The 19,172-nt window shown below is 41.8% G+C and overlaps 1 protein-coding gene, 1 long non-coding RNA gene and 1 pseudogene across 3 annotated transcripts; 2 read left to right on the plus strand and 1 right to left on the minus strand.

Moving 5' to 3' along the window:
• Positions 1 to 661: 661 nt before the first annotated feature.
• On the minus strand, positions 662 to 3,545 carry LOC124660432 (annotated as a pseudogene).
• LOC124660431 (rust resistance kinase Lr10-like) lies at positions 702 to 6,584 on the plus strand. 2 transcript variants are annotated; one of them, XM_047198245.1, is made up of 3 exons: positions 702 to 4,849; positions 4,947 to 5,158; positions 5,257 to 6,584. In XM_047198245.1, the coding sequence occupies exons 1-3, from the start codon at positions 4,113 to 4,115 to the stop codon at positions 6,384 to 6,386; spliced, it is 2,079 nt and encodes a 692-aa protein (XP_047054201.1). In that variant the 5' UTR covers positions 702 to 4,112; the 3' UTR covers positions 6,387 to 6,584. The 2 variants fall into 2 exon arrangements, with proteins under 2 accessions (XP_047054201.1, XP_047054202.1); XM_047198246.1 differs by having other exon boundaries at positions 4,711 to 4,849; positions 5,053 to 5,158.
• A 1,146-nt stretch (positions 6,585 to 7,730) lies between these two features.
• Positions 7,731 to 9,343, plus strand: LOC124659437. The gene is made up of 5 exons (XR_006989581.1): positions 7,731 to 7,943; positions 8,321 to 8,371; positions 8,469 to 8,535; positions 8,982 to 9,057; positions 9,211 to 9,343. It is a non-coding gene; the product is annotated as an uncharacterized LOC124659437 (long non-coding RNA).
• The last annotated feature ends 9,829 nt before the right edge of the window (positions 9,344 to 19,172 follow it).

Consider the following 19,172-nt stretch of genomic DNA (forward strand, 5'->3'; position numbering starts at 1 on the left):
CCGCCTCATCCCACTCATCATCACCTTTGTCCACAGTTCTGCAAATAGTCGTCTTGTCAAGGTACCGATGTTTCACATTCTAGTTAGTTTACTGAGTACTTTTGCCCATATCAAAATTTGAAGCTTATGATGTCTAGCCAAACGACCTCTTAATGTAATCTCCCTTGTACTATGAATAGGTCGCTAACTAATATCCGAGCTTAATACAAAGTGGTGTTCTCTCCGGCCATGTCTCCATTGCCAAATTCTTTTCTGTCAATTTGCAATGTCGAATTTGTGTGTTTCTGTTTAGGACAAAAAAAAACCAGCAACACATTTATTGTATTAATCCAAGACTATCCTAATGCAATTTCAGGTCCCAGGAACAACGGATTTAAGTGGGGATAAATTTGATATAAATCGCCCTGTTCGCACCATGCATGTAACCAAGTCCAGAACTCATGTCAGTTCGCGCAACTGTATTTTGAAGTCAGGAATTCCGGTAGGACAACTGCATTGCAGAATTACTTGAGTGAGGATAAATCACTACAACAACGTAATAAGGTAACCATCCTATCATTCCCAATTTAACTGTTAAATACGAGTTGAATCTGATATGCTGCAAAAACGTGAAATATTACATGCTGGTTACTGAAAGTCCAAAATACACACATGAGGATAGCTCAGTTATTCCACTAAATTATGGTACTGTGTTCTCCATGTTTTGTGGCACAGGGTAAGTTTCAGATGAAACAAAAGGCTTTGGTGGTATCTGTAGATTCTGCAACCTCCCTGTTAACATATTTACCACATTTGTCATTGAGGGCCGGTTCTTTGGGTTCCACTGGATGCACCACAGTGCCACGATGGCCAGCTGTCTCATCTTTACTTTCTCTTCCTCTGCCAGTTCCCTTGAAAATACCAAGTCCTGGCCAGTGGTTACTTTCTCATAGATCCACTCCGGGAGGTAAACCTCATTCTGGCTGTCAATATCTTGGTCTGAGTTCCTCCTTCCACTCACCATTTCCAACACTAGCATACCAAAGCTATATACATCTGACTTGTAGGATACACCTCCAAAGTTACGAGAATATAGCTCTGGTGCAATGTATCCCATAGTACCTCTTGCTGCAGTTAAGGTGACTATACTTTGATCCCTGGCGCACAGTTTTGCAAGGCCAAAGTCTGAGATTTTCGGAGTAAAGTTGTAGTCCAGCAAGATGTTGTGTGGCTTGATGTCAAAGTGAAGGATGCGCTGGTTGCATCCTTGGTGTAGGTACTCCATTCCTCTGGCGATGCCTAATGCAATGTCTAGCATTTTCTGAGGTACTAGTAGATCTTGGAAAACATGAGAATCACGTGAGAATATGTATTTCTCCAGTGACTCATTAGGCATGAATTCGTAGAGAAGAGCCCGTCTCGTCCCTTCAGAGCAAAATCCCACGAGGCGGACAATATTGGCGTGGTGGATTAGTCCGATGGTTGCAACTTCATTGATGAATACTTCTCCCTCTCCTGTAGAGTACTCCAGCACCTTAACTGCCACAGGCACTCCATTTGGTAACTCACCTTTGTATACGCTTCCAAATCCTCCCTGTCCTACTTTTACCTTAAACCGTCTGGTTATCTTTTTAACTTCAGAGAAGGTGTATCTCGTGGGTTTTGAGGTTCCATATGTTTTGAGAAACATTTCAACCTTCAAATGTATCTCTTTGTTATAATTTGTCTTGAGTGAAAGATACACTGCAGTGGCCACTATCAAGAGAAGAACAATTAATGTGGCCACTGATGATGTTGCTGGATAAACAGAGAACATGAAATTAGCAAATTGCACAACACAGGATTTGTGCATGGTCATTTATCCAGCCCGCGGAGCACAAGCAGGTCATGATTTGTGTGTGCAACCATTTGGAAGTAGTTGAACGAGATTTATACGACTAGTGCGTTTGGAGTAAGACATCATGTTGATGCGAAGGCGCTTCAGGTTGGTATCTTTTTTTAGATGGTTGATTCATGTATCGACGTTATATGACCCTTGAGATGTAATCTCTTGGAAACAAACTTCAATAATGGCTTTTTTTTTAGTGTTCACCGGTGTTCAATAATAATTAAATAAACGGCTATATTCATCAATTGATGCAGAGGCTTCCCCTTTTCGGAAAAAATGAAATTAGCATATTGTATTAACATTGGAAACAATTACTTACTGATTGTAATGTGGATAAGACCAGCATGTAGTATCCATATTACGGAAATAAATTAAATCTGGTGTTTCAAACTATATTTTTGGCTCTGCTTGTTATTGTCTTTCTTTTGTCTGAATCGTTATGGTGGCCACATGCTGACTGAGTTTGTAATAAACGTTGGTTGTGTGTGCATCTGCAGATGTTGGGAGATGATTTGTTCCATTTTCTAAAAAATGCAATTTGTGAGTATTGGGAAGCTTCGTTTCCTATATTTTTCTACGTTTATTATTCTTTTGAAATAGATAGAAATATATGGTCTGTGGTAATACCTGCAATGACTTTGATGCGTGAACCTGCAAATAGAACGAAAATTGAGATTTGGTTGTTGATTTAGGAAGAAAAAAAGTAACTGTACTTTTTAAAAAAGCTTGGTAGTTGCTCAAACGTTTTATAGGTTAAAAATCTTTCAGACTGCAACATATTGAATTGTAGCATGGGAAAATTCTGGTAAAAAAACTTCAAGGTGCAATTAAATTTAAACTAGTTCACAAAATAAAAGGGGATGCCACGATCATATTGTGCTAATGGCCAGTTAGGAACTATACCATGTGGCATGCAGAATGTTTTATTCCTTTGCGAGCTGAATGCACACCGTCCCCCCTTGTGTTCACAGTCATAGCACTGCCATTGATCTTCCCATCCCAGTGTCATCTCTGCTGATTCGAGGATTCTTTCTACACTTGTATTGAGCGTAGCTGACCAGTCTTGCCTCGGATAGGGTAACCGGACTAGGTCGCCTGAGATGACCTCACAGCTCAATGGAAGATCTGTCATAAGTAGATAAGTCGGCAATAAATACGATAAGTGAGTTGTGTTGCTAAGGCAGGAGATTGGCCCAGCAGCTCCAATGCTTGGTGTTATCTCTCGCAAGCAGCATACAAGCATCACGTGCCTCTCGTCATATATGCCACAAAGGGCCTGGTTTGACTGCTCTGCATAGGCGTATTGAATTGGAATGGTTTGGGAGATGAGTTTCTGGAGCGGACAGGGAGACAAGGCTGGAGGCGGGATGAGTTCAATGACAAGACGACTGTAATATATGTGGGTTACTTTGCATGGGCCAAGAAGTGGGTGAACTAGGATGGTGTCTTCGCCGGAGCATGCTAACTCCATGCAGAGCCTGCCACATGATGTATTGCTGGCCTCGAGCCGGAAAGGAAACCTAATCTCTGGGCCATGTTTGCTGCACTTGGAGGGTGGACAGTACCTGAAGAAATCTTTATCGTCCCACGCCATGGCCAAGTTGGTTCTGTGGTTGATAAGAGAAAGTAGGAAGGCTGTGACAAGCAGTGTACACATCTTGCTGTGCTGTAACAGATATGGAGAGGAAGAGGAAGATACGAAGGCAAGCAAGGCGCTGCACGTATATAGAAGGAAAAGGCGTTGCAAGTGGCAGTCAACTCAGTCTAGCTAGTAGCATATTACTATAATGGTCTAACAGCAGGTTGCCTTAATTGTGGTGTACAATTTCCAAATGTGCATGCACCCCCGCCGTGTTCTAGTCAACCAAGTGCGACTGAAGGCTCGCTAGCGTCCATGATTTAGTACTCGGTAGACCTAGTGCACTTAATTATTGCTACCTCATGGAAATGCGTACAGCCAGAAGGTGGGTCTTTTGAACTTGAGACACTTTCTTAGATTTCCTTATATCTGCCCTCCTTAGTTATTGTGGTCAATTGTACGTGATGTAGTGATTTGAGTGTGACCCATCACTGGATACAATCAATAGTCAAATAGGGCACTGATTGGAAATTTCGGTACTGATAGCTATATGTGTACTAACCCTACTGTACTGTGATAGCTACCTCTTATAAGGCCTGTGTCGTCTGAATAAGTAGTAATCTTCTTCATAACAGCAAACCTACGATATCAACCTGCGAAGCTGTCATGACGAACACTGGTGCATTTCATCGATCCATTGCCTTGCAAACCTTTATGGTCCTATTTGTGCTTTCAGTTTTTGCAGCAGACGTCGAGGGAGGAGATGGATGCCCACGTTTCTCCTGCGGTCATCTCCGGGATGTCCGGTCTCCTTTCCGCCAGCGAGATGATCCACCTGAGTGTGGCTCTCAGTCACACGAGCTGGTTTGCAGCGATAGTAAAGCTATAATTTTCATGGGCAATACAGCATACTATGTGGCTACCATCAACTACACCACTTCATCTTTCTGGGCTGTGAATGCCAACTTGGACATGAACAGCAGCTTCCCTCTTCCTTACTCCTCTCTCCCTTTTGGGGGAATAATTGATTCAGATGGCTATGTCGATTTCTCTGCTACTGCCGCTTGGGCATGCTTTGTTAATTGTTCCCGAGCAATAGTGAATAATAGTTGGTACAAACCTGTTGCTTGCCTGAGTGCCAAAAATGCACATGTTTATGTCTGGGTTGACATATTTCCGTGTGAAATCGTATATCTCCAACCTTTTTGTCGAAGCTTGAACATGATTCCCTTTGGTGCACGATCGGATTTTTTAGTCTCCAACCAAGAGCTACTGAATGCAAGTTATGTTGACATCATGGAATTCATAAGGATGGGATTTTCTGTTGAATTTCCTTTTCCTAGTCTTCGTAGAAATTCCTCGACGGCTGAGATTATCAACAAATGCGTGAACAACTCAACAAGGTGAGCCCATTTCCTCCCGAATTTGTTTTTTTATAATTGTATATATAAGAACTGTGCCCTTCTCATAAAATCATTTTCTCTCAATTCTGGCTTGCAGCTACTTCAAAAAGCTTTTCTCTGATCCAACAGCAGTGCACTGGTTTCGTGCTATTTTTTTTACTGGGAATCAATTCATAAGCTGTTTATATGGTTACGATGAGCAGATACAAATATCAAGAGCTGGACGTTATGTTCGTGTAACGACTGCATATCTATCTTCCGATGCTGAAACCATAATATATCCTATATATGGCCTCAGGTTTCTTTTTGGTATGTGATATTTACCTACTTTTAACCATAACCTCCGCAGTCATACATACATTATGTGGTTGTCCAACTTATGCAAGCATGTCGGCTTGTTTGGGAAGTGCTCTGCAGATTTGTCCTCGCACCCTTGGCTGTATTAATCTTCCTTGCCCACAAGTATTGGAAAACAAGGATCACAATTGATGCGGTTGAAAAGTTCCTCTGGATGCAACAAATGATTGGCCCGGTGAGGTACGCCTATACAGACATCACTGCAATCACAGGCCATTTCAGAGATAAACTGGGCCAAGGGGGCTGTGGCTCCGTGTACAAGGGAGTGCTTCTCCCAGGCGATGTTCATGTTGCGGTGAAGATGCTAGACGGTAACTCCAATTGTAATGGAGAAGATTTCATTAGTGAGGTCTCCACAATTGGCAGGATCCACCATGTGAATGTAGTTCGTTTAGTGGGGTTCTGCTCTGAGGAAATGAGGAGGGCGCTAGTCTATGAGTACATGCCTGAAGGTTCTCTCGACAAGTACATTTTTTCCGCGGAGAAGATTTTCTCTTGGGACAAGCTCACTGAGATTGCATTGGGCATTGCCAGGGGGATCAACTACCTCCATCAAGGGTGTGAGATGCAAATCGTACACTTTGACATCAAGCCACACAACATTCTCCTTGATGGCAATTTCATCCCCAAAGTTGCTGATTTTGGTCTCGCCAAACTTTACCCAAAGAATAACAGTTTTGTGCCACTGAGTGTTCTACGGGGAACTGTCGGGTATATAGCTCCTGAAATGATATCCCGAAGCTTTGGCGCCATATCGAGCAAATCCGATGTTTACAGCTTTGGGATGCTGCTGCTAGAGATGGCTGGAGGACGTAGGAACTCTGACCTGAATGCAGCCAACTCGAGTCAGGAATACTATCCGTCATGGGTGTATGACCAGCTAAAGAAGCAAGAAGTAGGAGAGGATGACATATCTACTGCAGCGGCTGAGATGCATGATGTGGAGAGGAAGTTGTGTATTGTTGGGCTTTGCTGCATCCAGATGAAGTCCCACGACCGGCCGATGATGAGCGATGTCATAGATATGCTTGAAGGTGGTGTTGATGGCTTGGAGGTGCCTTCCAGGCCATTTTTCTGCGATGGCGAGGACAGCGATATAGTAGATTCTTACCATTTCTTCTCTGAGCTTACTGCCATCTCCGAGGAGGAGGTGAGCGAAGACATACATACATGCAACTGATTTAATTATTCCGAGGAGGTGATCCACCTATTTAGCTTTTGAAAATTTGAAGCTATGGTTGTAGTTGCACGGAGTAAGAAATAATTCTCCATGTCTATCTATAGATTACCTCTGATCTTTTATGCCGAAACTTTGTAATAGCTAGGCACTAGATTATGGATGGGTGTTCATGGTAAACTGCTATATTGTAACTGGAAAGGGCATATAGTACTAGGTGAATTAATATACTCCCTCAGTCCATTAATAGATGTCAATTGGTTCGTCTAAATTTAGATGTATCTATACTTTAAATAGTATCTAGATACATTTGAATTTAGATAAATTTTTGACATCTAAAAATGGAAAGAGGTAGTATTATGAGATGAGATGGATAAAATATACTCCCTCTGGTCCATTAAAGTTGTCTAAGATTTATCAAATTTTAAATGTATCTACATAAACTTTCATGGCGGATTACTAAATTAGAAGTAATATCATATCTTCGGGCCCGCTCCTTGCGTTCTGTGGAGTAGCACTAAGGCTTCAAGAAACGTATTTCGACGTCTATTTTTTCTTTAATCTTATATTGAGATCCTCCTGGTGTTTGTATTCTGCCGCTAGAGATTTTCTACAGTCCGTAATCATTTTTGTTGTAGAAGCATGCATCTCCACTACTAATAAAAGAGCCAACAAGAATTTTTCTAAAGCCACCCCGTCAATTGTACACGGAAAGATTACCACCACACGATTAGCCCCAGTAGTTTCGATCAGACCGTCAGCGTTAATCTTGTGTGCACTTAGCATTTTACAGTGACTGACCATTCTCCACCTCCAGAGGAATATTCCACGGAACACTCCGTCCGATGAGGAAAACTACCCGTCCCCAAATCCACAGCCCCTAGCAGAATAGAAACGTCCTTTCCATTCCTCGGGCATGGGAATCTCGCCGCCGCCGCCACCGCCACACCGCAGCTTCGGCCGCCGCCGCCCCTCCCCGACAGCTGGTACAGGGCCGGCGGTACATCCCACTCGACGGTCCTCCATGGTAAGCTCCTTCTCCCCTCCTTCCTATATATCTCCTCATTCCACGCCTGCCCTCGCCGCCTTGAGCGGTCTAACCCAGAGCCTCGCTGGATCGAGCAGAGAATCTAATGGAGGAAGCGGAGATGGACATAGGCCCTCGGAAGCTCTAGGCCGCGCAGGGCGCCGTCGAGCGCCAGCAGGGGAGGTAGGACAGGGAGTTGGGGGCGAGGTCGATTGGAGGGGATGGGGACGGCTAGCACGGAAGGGAATGTAGCCGGAGGGGAAGGAGGAGCTAGGGGCCCCAGCTGTGAGGAGGGGGAGGGGAGTGAGGATCAGAGGAGATCGAGGGGAGAGCATGGCGTGCTCTGCCTCGGATGTGTGTTTGGCTGTTGCCGCTGATTACTAAGCTGTGTGTGCGTGTGTTTTTGGCTGCTGATTACTAACCGTGTGTCTGCTTTGGGTGTAGTTCGCTCTTGCTGAAATTGTTGTAGCTGGCTGGTAAGATGAGTTGGTCCTGGATCTGGATCCACCGCTTCCTTCCTCTGAATTTTTGTTGTAGGTCATTTATTCTTCATCTCATCTGAAAGCTGATTGTTACATTGACCTTGTAACATATATAATACCAGTGTGCAAAATGTTGTAAATTACTGTAGGATTATAGTTCATTGAATAAGCATCTTTATATTCAGTATATATGCTCATTTGCACATCAAAGATATCATCCAGAGTAATATGTTTTTGGTTTTAAAGTATTCCTTCTGATTTCTGAAATATTGAAATTTCACACAACACAAATTTGTCTTACAGATGTATAAGATATGAGATATCTATACTGTGTCTTTCTGGTTGTGCATCTGTTAGTAGCATTTGTGTTGGATCTCCTGAATGAGCTGCCATTATGTGGAGTTGACTTGTATGCTCTTTTATTTCAGCAAATGGAGGAGCAGCTCAAGACATTGATAGTCCTTTCTCGCTACCTAGAGGTACATACTTCGTCTAATTAATTGACCAATATATAGATGTCTGAGAGCTAGCGTGTATTGAGTATTTATTGCTAAACCTCATTTCATCTGCTTACAGACTGGTAGGTTCCGCCAGTTTTGGGATGAGGCATCAAAGAACCGTAACATATTGGAAGTTGTTCCAGGTATATACTTCTTGACACATTGAAGCTTAGTTGGCTATATCTTAAGTGAACTTGTTGCTAGCAATTATAGTACGAGTTCTTGTGCATGTTAATTCCCACAGAAGATTTCTTGAAAAGTTTTGAACCATATCAGTATTTGCCTTCCGATTTCTGTCAGCAGACTTTACTGTGAGTTGCAGCACAGATTTTCTGCTTTACTGTATATGCTAAATAAACTTAGTTTTTGCACAACCCTTTTTTCATTAGCGTTTTTGTTTTCAGTGTGCATATGCATGGCAAGTTCATCTCAAACAAATTAAATGTTTCTAGATACTATGATGCGCATGAACAAAAGCTGTAGTTTTTGCAGTTCTGTGGTGTTGTACATGTTTTTCTCTTTCTTGCAGTGGCGGAGCTGGCATAGAGATTAGGAGAATTTGATTGCAAGTATATGCCAATTCGTGCAGGTTCAAAGAACTTGAAGAAATCAATATGACAATAGGACAAGCTTCACCAGTAGAGCAACAAGGAGGCGTCAGCAAAGTAAGTTGTTATGTAAATACTCTTTTTGAATGAGATAAGAAGCACCAGCGAGGTAGATTACAACGTGAAGAGTATCTTTTTATTTTTTGCCTAGAACAGATCTTAGCCATGGATTCTACTTGGAACTTACATGATTGTGTTTGTATATTGTAGGTTTGAGAAGTTTTAGGCTACGTCAATTTCAGACCTGATGTTGGGTTACTTACGTGTGTGTTGCTCCTTTCTGTGCAAGTATTAATAGATTGAGATGCAATACCACAGTATTTGCAACTGTTGTAAGATTATGTCTGTCCTGCATGATATGTAGCGTTACATTTCTAAACAGTCTATTAAATAAGTTGTGGTTATCAAACAAATTCATGAAAAGGGGCATTTCAGGTTCTAAATAAATGATTTATGCAATCTTCAAAGTGCTTCACTAAATGTAAGTACCTTAGTGGTTTTATATTTTTGAACGTTATAGCTTAGTAATTAAGCGTTGAACATATTTTTAGAAGCATTTTCTTCACTCGGATGGTAGTTATGAGTAATATGATTTTGAGATCTTTTAAGTGGTTTCATTTGTATTTGATGCGAACGACAACAAATGGCAAGACCTTATAGATTTTGAAACATTTTATGGGCTTTTATTTGTATTTGTTGAAAATGAGAGAAGCTTTATAACCACTAACAGATGGAGTCTGCTCCTATTGTCCTTGCATGAGTGTTAAGACAAGTGTAACAATAACTGCCTTAACAAATCCACGTGGAAGTGTTTGTTGAGATAATCATTGTTAAGCCGTGCAACGCACGGGCACGCTTACTAGTAGCAAATAAAAACCGAGACTTGCTGCGGCCCAGTTCCGTCAGGAAAGGGTCATCGCCACCTCTGCTGCATATCAGTGGACAAGTGTAACATCCCAAAAATTGCAAAACAAAACAAATGAATTTCCCTTTTTTCAAATTTTAGAACTAACAAAAACTTTTATTCAATTAAGTTTGATCCATAGTAATCTTGCTTAATTCTTGTGCTATTGCTATGATTGCTTGCTGTTAGTATTTGAAATTATCTTTACCCTATACCCTTCTACTTTATTTAGAGGTTTGGAAAACCTTCATAAACCTTACCTAGCACCTATCAAATCAAATCCAAAGAAAATCCAAAGAAAATAAAAAGAAACTAAAAATGCCATAGAGGCATATGAGAGTAAAATGCAAATTTGCGAAATTGAGGATCTTGGCCCTGGGACTTGATGTGAATGGTGGGATTACTCCTATATACCATTTCAACACTTCACAACACCAATTGGGTCAAGCCAAGTCAAATTAAAAATCAAATGCAACCTATGCATAGATGCATATGTGGCACTTAGCCATTTTTCCCAAATCTTGTTCTAAGCATCTAGACCTTACCCAAATGGTGTGAAACCATCTTTAAACTTAATCTCACATCACATGGACCCTAGACCTTGCCCAAATGAAGCCAAGAAAAATAAAATAAGAAATCAAGAAATTTGGATTTTCACTTCTTATGCATTAAGGCCAATTTTGCAAATCTTTGAGCAAGACCATTTGAATTGGTTTCAATGGTTGGAAAATGTTTGTAAACAAATAAGAATCACATTAGAGTCAATAAAAGTCAAATCAAATGGAGAGAAATCAATTAGTGAGAAAATCCCAAAATTCACTCACATACACTTAGCCCAATTTTGCAAATCTTCACCAAAGGCCACCATTGCTTGATCTATGGTTTGTAAAACTCTTATATATGATAAACAAACACACTTGCATCAAAGAAATCAAAATCAAATCAAAGCAAAACTCAAAACTATCACACATATGATAATGGTCATATGTCACATTTATAATATCTTCCCCTCTTTGCACCTCTGGTTATATCTTTTCCTAAACCAAACTTTGCTAACCCTTGCCACCTCATCCAAGACCATGTCAATGTCAACAACTTTCATGTTGACCACCATGGCTAAAGTTGACCAGGTTGACCAGTAGAGATTTGACAAGTGAGGACTTTGAATCAAAATGAAGATGATCCACTTTTTGAAATATTGCAAAACTTCATCAAAATGGACACCACCACCACCTTTCCATCACCTTAAATATAAGAATGAAGTGCACCAAAAAGATTTTCGAAATTCAAACTTTATTTTCATGCGGCCATTTTATCGAACACTTGGCAGGCATGAATTGCAATTTGACATACATGCTTATACCCACTGGTTTTTAGCCTCCACCCCTTTAATTTGGTGATCATCACACCCCGGTACCTCCTCCGCATCGAACCCAACTCATTTGCTCCGGTTAAAGTGAGGCAATGATCAAGTTTCGCCCATGCCAAGCTCTCATGCCGGCCACCATGCCACCCTACCTCAATCCCTCTCTCGATCCCTCAAACCTTGTCGACTAGATGCACTAGGGAGTACTTGGACACACTAGACACGATGCCTCTCCAAACCATGCACGACAACGCCCCGGACGCGTCGTGATCACCGCGCCCGATACACGCCGGCCGCGCGCATGGGCATGCCGCGGTACCCGCCGGCACACCTCTCGCCCGGACGCCCCCGTCCTCCTCTCGCCTTTATCCTTCGCACGCGTGATCACCACCCCTCCTTCTCCCTCCTAGACACGCCCATTGGCCGACGCTCGCCCGGACACCGTCGCCATTATCAAAGTTCTGCCGCCACGATACTGCAGGAACTCCACCGTCGTTAGCACGCCTCAGACCATCATCCGGCTTGCAATCACGCGCGTTAGCTCCGCCTAGCCGTCGCCTATCTCCTGCGCCCCCTAGCTTGCCCCTTCGAGCATCGGAGACGCCACGCCGTCGACGACCTCCCACAGCAACCACGACACCATCTGGGCACTATAAAAGGAGCACTCTCTCGACCCAACCATTCACACCATCGGCCTCCCCTCTCCTCCCTCGCTCTCCTCGACCCCTTCTCCACTCCACCATCGCCTCCATCGCCGGAATTGCAAGATCATCTCCGCCGGAGCCCGCAGACCATCGCCATCGACCGGAGCGTCGCCAAGCTCCGCCACCGCACCCGGGAGTTTCTACACCCTCGCCAACATCGCCTCGTACCTCTCCCTCGACCGCCGGCGGCCTGGTACACCCTCCGACCCCCTTGCTGCGCCGTCGTAACCCTGCTTCTCGTCGCGGTAGACGATGAACCACGACCGTTGATCTCGTTTCTAATCCTACGCTTCACCTTAGTCCATACCGATTCGGCGTTTAACGCTCGCTGACGCCTGGAGCCCACCTGTCAGGCGGCCCGCTCGCGCCAGACGCATAGCTGGGCCAGCCCAACTCCTCTCCCTCTCTCTGGCCCGTCAAGTTTCCCGCGCTGGCCCTTTTATTTGAATTCAATAAATTCTTTTAGATTGAAAATCAATACTGGTGCAGTACTAGAAATTGACTAGTTTTAAATCTACAAATCCAAATCTTGTGTTTCAAAATGTTTTGGAAAGCCCACGAAATGCTCTAACTAACCTCACTCGGTTTCAACCCCAGATCTTGGGTAGAATTTGAATAGCAAAATTAACAAACCAGAGACTTTTCAGTATTCAAATAAATCTTAAAAATCAACCAATTTGAATTTTGTAGTGAATCCAATTGCATTAATTCACATTTAACCAACTCTAATTTAGTATGTAAAAATATATCATAGGTTATGGTCATGATCATGGGCTAGAAGCAAATATTGGCTATATAGTCAATGTCTAGCCCATTTAAACTATTTCAAATTTTAGGAATTTAAATCTATGAGGTGTAGCACCTCATTTAAATCATTTTCTCAAGTGATATAAAGTAATGTGTTGACCTTTAATTGCTTAGGCTCATACTTGCTCACTTGTAGATTGTAATTCAAAATAGTATTTAAAGTACAATGGTTATTTAATTCACATGAGTTAATGAAGCTCATTCAAAACTTGTTTCTCAAATAATGAGTGTGAAATGTTGACTTTGGTCAACATGTGATTGATACGTCCCCGACGTATCCATAATTTCTGTTGTTCCATGCTTGTTTTATGACAATACTTACATGTTTTGCTTGCACTTTATGATGATTTCATGCATTTTCCGGAACTAACCTATTAACAAGATGCCACAGTGCCAGTTCCTGTTTTCTGCCGTTTTTGGTTCCAGAAAGGCTGTTCGGGCAATATTCTCGGAATTGGACGAAATCAACGCCAAACCTCCTATTTTTCCCGGAAGGCTCCAGAACACCGAAGAAGAGTCGGAGAGGGGCCAGAGGGCCACCAGACCATAAGGCGGCGCGGGCCAGAACACCGAAGAAGAGTCGGAGAGGGGCCAGAGGGCCACCAGACCATAAGGCGGCGCGGCCTGGCCTGGGCCCGCGCCACCCTATGGTGTGGAGCCCCCAGGCACCCCCCTGCGCCGCCTCTTCGCCTATAAAATCTATTTCGACCTAAAAACACCGTACCAATTGACGAAACTCCAGAAAAGTTACTAAGGCGCCGCCGCCATCGCGAAACCCCGATTCGGGGGACAGAAGTCTCTGTTCCGGCACCCTGCCGGGACGGGGAAGTGCCCCCGGAAGCCATCTCCATCAACGCCATCGCCTCCATCATGCTCCGTGAGTAGTTCCCCCATGGACTACGGGTTCTAGCTGTAGCTAGTTGGTATTCTCTCCCCCATGTACTTCAATACAATGATCTCATGAGCTGCCTTACATGATTGAGATTCATCCGATGTAATCGGTGTTGTGTTTGTCGGGATCCGATGGATTGATACATTATGATTAGTCTATCTATAAAGTTTGTGAAGTTATTGTTGTCTGCAATCTTGTTGTGTTTAATGCTTGTCACTAGGGCCCGAGTGGCATGATCTTAGATTTGAGCTCTATACTTATTGCTTAGATTGTATCTACAAGTTGTATGCACATGTCACTGTCCGGAACCAAAGGCCCCGAAGTGACGAAATCGGGACAACCGGAGGGGATGGCGGTGATGTGAGGGACACATGTTTTCACGGAGTGTTAATGCTTTGCTCCGGTGCTCTATTAAAAGGAGTACCTTAATATCCAGTAGTTTCCCTTGAGGCCCGGCTGCCACCGGCTGGTAGGACAATAGATGTTGTGCAAGTTTCTCATTGCGAGCACGTACGACTATATATGGAAAACATGCCTACATAATTAATAATCTGGATGTTCTTTCTTAATGCCTTATCAATCCTATCAATTGCCCGACCGTAATTTGTTCACCCAACACTTGTTATTGGAGAGTTACCACTAGTGTAGATAGCTGGGAACCCCGGTCCATCTCTCATCATTATATACTCGTTCTACATGACATTGGGAGTAGTATCAACTATTTTCCGGTGCCATTGCTCTCATATTGCTATTACTGCTGCTGTGTTACTATTACTATCGCTCTCATATTACTCGCTACTTTCACATCACCCACTGTTACTAGTGCTTTTCAGGTGCAGCTGAATTGACAACTCGGTTGTTAAGGCTTATACGTATTCTTTACCTCCCTTGTGTCGAATCAATAAATTGGGTAATACTACCCGCGAAGACCGCCGCGATCCCCTATACTTGTGGGTTATCAAGATCGTTTTCCGGCGCCGTTGCCGGGAGGCATAGCTCTACTCATAAGTTCACCCGGGGAGTACACTCTACCTCTCTCTCTCGTTTTATTTTATTTTGTTTTGCTTAGTTTACTTTTTCCTAGTTTACTTGTGCTTAGTTTATTTCTGTCTAGTATTACTTTGCTTAGTTTACTTTTGTCTAGTTTATTTCAGTTTTGTTTTATTTTGCTCATATACCCAAAAATCCATAAAAATTTGAAAAACCAAAAAATTAAAAACTGCTGTCATGGGAGAACCAACAACCTACTTGGAGCTTATGGAATGTTATAATTGTTATAGAGAATCAAGAACTGGTAAAGTAATGAGTGCTATGATAGAAAAATTGAATACAATTGCTATAATCTTGCTTAGACGCCATGATATAAAACTGTTGCTCTCGACAGGACACTAAACATCTTAAATTTCAATGTGGCTTTAGTGAGGAATTCTTAATTAAGAGCTATAATCGGAATTGCTATATTCATTATGGGTTCGAAGAGGTAGAACAATTTGTCTTATTTATGGGAGCCTCCGAGATAGAATCCTTCATGGTTGAGAATTATGAAACTTGTGCTATTTGTAAGGACCTTAAAGATTATGTCTCTACTATCCTTAATTCTTGCATAGAATGCTACAGTGGTAATCCTTATATCCTTGATTATAAAGAGAGACTCATTAATGCACAAGAATGCACTCACAATTTGCAGGAACCGGTGGAAGAAGAAATTGATGAACCTGAAAGCTCATTGGATGAAAAAGAGGAGGAAATTGATGAACCTGAAAGCTCATTGGATGAAAAAGAAGAGGAGAGCGACGAACAAAAGGGGGAAGAATGGATTAGCTACCCATGCCAACCTTCTAATGAGAGTAACTCTTTATCTCTTACACTATTTGATTGTCCTCCATGCTTACCGAAAGAGGTTAAATGTTATGTTCCTGTGGATTCTCTTGAAATATTACCTATGAGTAAAACTTGTGAGAATAATTATGATACTGTTATATATGATAATCCATGCTACTTTGATAAATCTTATGATAATGCTTTGTTTGTGCCCGATGTCGAAATGCATGGTACTAAAGAATTTTGCTTAGCAAATGTTTATGATAAAGCTCTAGATGATGGTCCTATGTTACTTGATACTATTAATTGTACTACTAATGAAAATGGGATTGGAGAGTTCTTGACTTATTCTATGAGTCCCATATCTCTTGAGATTGATCAACTACCTTGTTATATTATTAATAAAAGTAAGTTTGAAAGTTTTAATTCCACTATTCTTGAACTTGATAAAAATTATGTGTTTGGAAATCATGAAAAGTATGCTGCATGTGATAGTTATATTGTTGAGTTTATTCATGAAGCTACTGAAAATTATTATGAGAGAGGAAAATATGGTTGTAGAAATTTTCATGGTACTAAAACACCTCTCTATGTGCTTAAAATTTTGAAGTTACACTTGTTCTATCTTCCTATGCTTGTCACTTTGTTCTTCATGAATTTATTTGTGTACAAGATTCCTTTGCATAGAAAGCATGTTAGACTTAAATGTGTTTTGGATTTGCCTCTTGATGCTCTCTTTTGCTTCAAATACTATTTCTTGCGAGTGCATCATTAAAACTGCTGAGCCCATCTTAATGGCTATAAAGAAAGCAACTTCTTGGGAGATAACCCATGTGTTATTTTGCTACAGTACTTTGTTTTATATTTGTGTTTTGGAAGTTGTTTACTACTGTAGCAACCTCTCCTTATCTTAGTTTTGTGTTTTGCTGTGCCAAGTGAAGCCTCTAATCGAAGGTTGATACTAGATTTGGATTTCTGCGGAGAAACAGATTTCTATCTGTCACGAATCTGGGTTGTTTTCTCTCTAGGTAACTCAGAAAAATATGCCAATTTACGTGCGTGTTCCTCAGATATGTACGCAACTTTCATTAGTTTTGAGTTTTCTGATTTGAGCAACGGGAGTATTTATTTAAAATTCGTCTTTACTGGCTGTTCTGTTTTGGCAGATTCTGTCTCTGTTTTTTGCATTGTCTCTTGTGGACTTTAAGCGAGGTTTTCTAGACGTGGAGAGCTGTAGCTAATGTTTTATTAAGTTCTTGCAATGTGTCACTACAGGACCAAGGTGGATTCAAGTTTTTTGAGTACTAACCCCTCTAATGAAGTTTATGAGAAGTTTGGTGTGAAGGAAGTTTTCAAGGGTCAAGAGAGGAGGATGATATATGATCAAGAAGAGTGAAAAGTCTAAGCTTGGGGATGCCCCGGCGGTTCATCCCTGCATATATCAAGAAGACTCAAGCGTCTAAGCTTGGGGATGCCCAAGGCATCCCCTTCTTCATCAACTTATCAGGTTTCTTCTATTGAAACTATATTTTTATTCGGTCACATCTTATGTGCTTTACTTGGAGCGTCTGTGTGTTTTTATTTTTGTTTTTGTTTGAATAAGATCGGATCCTAGCAATCCATGTTTGGGAGAGAGACACGCTCCGCTTTTTCATATGAACACTTGTGTTCTTCGTTTTACTTTTAATGTTCAATGATAAAAGTTGGAAGCTACAATACTTATGGTTATTTGGTTGGAAACAGAAAATGCCTCATATTGTCTTGGATAATTTGACACTTGGCAATTGTTTTGAGCTCTCAAGTAGATCATGATTAAGTTTTTTTTTTCATGTAGTTTAAACCAATTAGTGGAGAACTACCGTAGAGCTTGTTGAAATTGGTTTGCATGATTGGTCTCTCTTAAGGTCTAGATATTTTCTGGTAAAAGTGTTTGAGTAACAAGGAAGACAGTGTAGAGTATTATAATGCTTGCAATATGTTCTTATGTAAGTTTTGCTGTACCGGTTTATACTTGTGTTTGCTTCAAATAGCCTTGCTAGCCTAAGCCTTGTATCGAGAGGGAATACTTCTCATGCATCCAAAATCCTTGAGCCAACCACTATGCCATTTGTGTCCACCATACCTACCTACTACATGGTATTTCCTGCCATTCCAAGTAAATACTTCATGTGCTACCTTTAAACAATTCAAAATTTACTATCTCTTATTTGTGTCAATGTTTTATAGCTCATGAGGAAGTATGTGGTGTTTTATCTTTCAATCTTGTTGGGCAGCTTTCACCAATGGACTAGTGGCTTCATCCGCTTATCCAATAATTTTGCAAAAAGAGCTGGCGCGGGGTTCCCAGCCCCCAATTAATTAACTTCATTAATAATTCTCTTCACATGTTTTGCTCGATTCATCGGTAAGCAACTTAATTTTGCAAATAGACACTCCTCCATGGTATGAGATTGTTGGAAGGAACCCGAGGATTCGGTTAGCCATGGCTTGTGTAAGCAAAGGTTGGAAGGAGTGTCACCCATAAATAAACACTAAAGTACATGTGTAAACAAAAGAGAAGAGGGATGATCTACCTTGCTGGTAGAGATAACGTCCTTCATGGGAGCCGCTCTTTGAAAGTCTGTTTAGCAAGGGGGTTAGAGTGCCCACTACCATTCGTTGACAACAACAAACACCTCTCAAAATTTTACTTTTATGCTCTCTATATGATTTCAAAAACTTAAAAAGCTCTAGCACTTGATTTAATCCCTGATTCCCTCTGCGAAGGGCCATTCTTTTACTTTATGTTGAGTCGGTTTACCTACTTCCTTCCACCTTAGAAGCAAACACTTGTGTTAAGCTGTGCATTGATTCTTACATACTTGCTTATTTGCATTCATCATATTACTTTATGTTGACAATTATCCATGAGATATGCATGTTGAAAGTTGAAAGCAACTCGCTGAAACTTATATCTTCCTTTGTGTTGCTTCGATGCCTTTACTTTGAATTTATTGCTTTATGAGTTAACTCTTGTGCAAGACTTTTGATGCTTGTCTTGAAAGTACTATTCATGAAAAGTTTTGCTATATGTTATCTACTTGTTAGAAACTATAGATCATTGCCTTGAGTCACTTCATTCATTTCATATGCTTTGTAATAGTATGATCAAGGTTATGTAAGTAGCATGTCACTACAGAAATTATTCTTTTTATCGTTTACTGCTCGGGACGAGCGAGAACTAAGCTTGGGGATGCTGATACGTCCCCGACGTATCCATAATTTCGTTGTTCCATGCTTGTTTTATGACAATACTTACATGTTTTGCTTGCACTTTATGATGATTTCATGCATTTTCCGGAACTAACCTATTAACAAGATGCCACGGTGCCAGTTCATGTTTTCTGCTGTTTTTGGTTCCGTAGAAGGCATGTTCGGGCAATATTCTCGGAATTGGACGAAATCAATGCCAAACCTCCTATTTTTCCCGGAAGGCTCCAGAACACCGAAGAAGAGTCGGAGAGGGGCCAGAGGGCCACCAGACCATAAGGCGGCGCGGGCCAGAACACCGAAGAAGAGTCGGAGAGGGGCCAGAGGGCCACCAGACCATAAGGCGGCGCGGCCTGGCCTGGGCCCGCGCCACCCTATGGTGTGGATCCCCCAGGCACCCCCCTGCGCCGCCTCTTCGCCTATAAAATC

Source organism: Lolium rigidum, chromosome 6 (assembly GCF_022539505.1).
Source record: "Lolium rigidum isolate FL_2022 chromosome 6, APGP_CSIRO_Lrig_0.1, whole genome shotgun sequence".
Classification (NCBI taxonomy): domain Eukaryota; kingdom Viridiplantae; phylum Streptophyta; class Magnoliopsida; order Poales; family Poaceae; genus Lolium; species Lolium rigidum.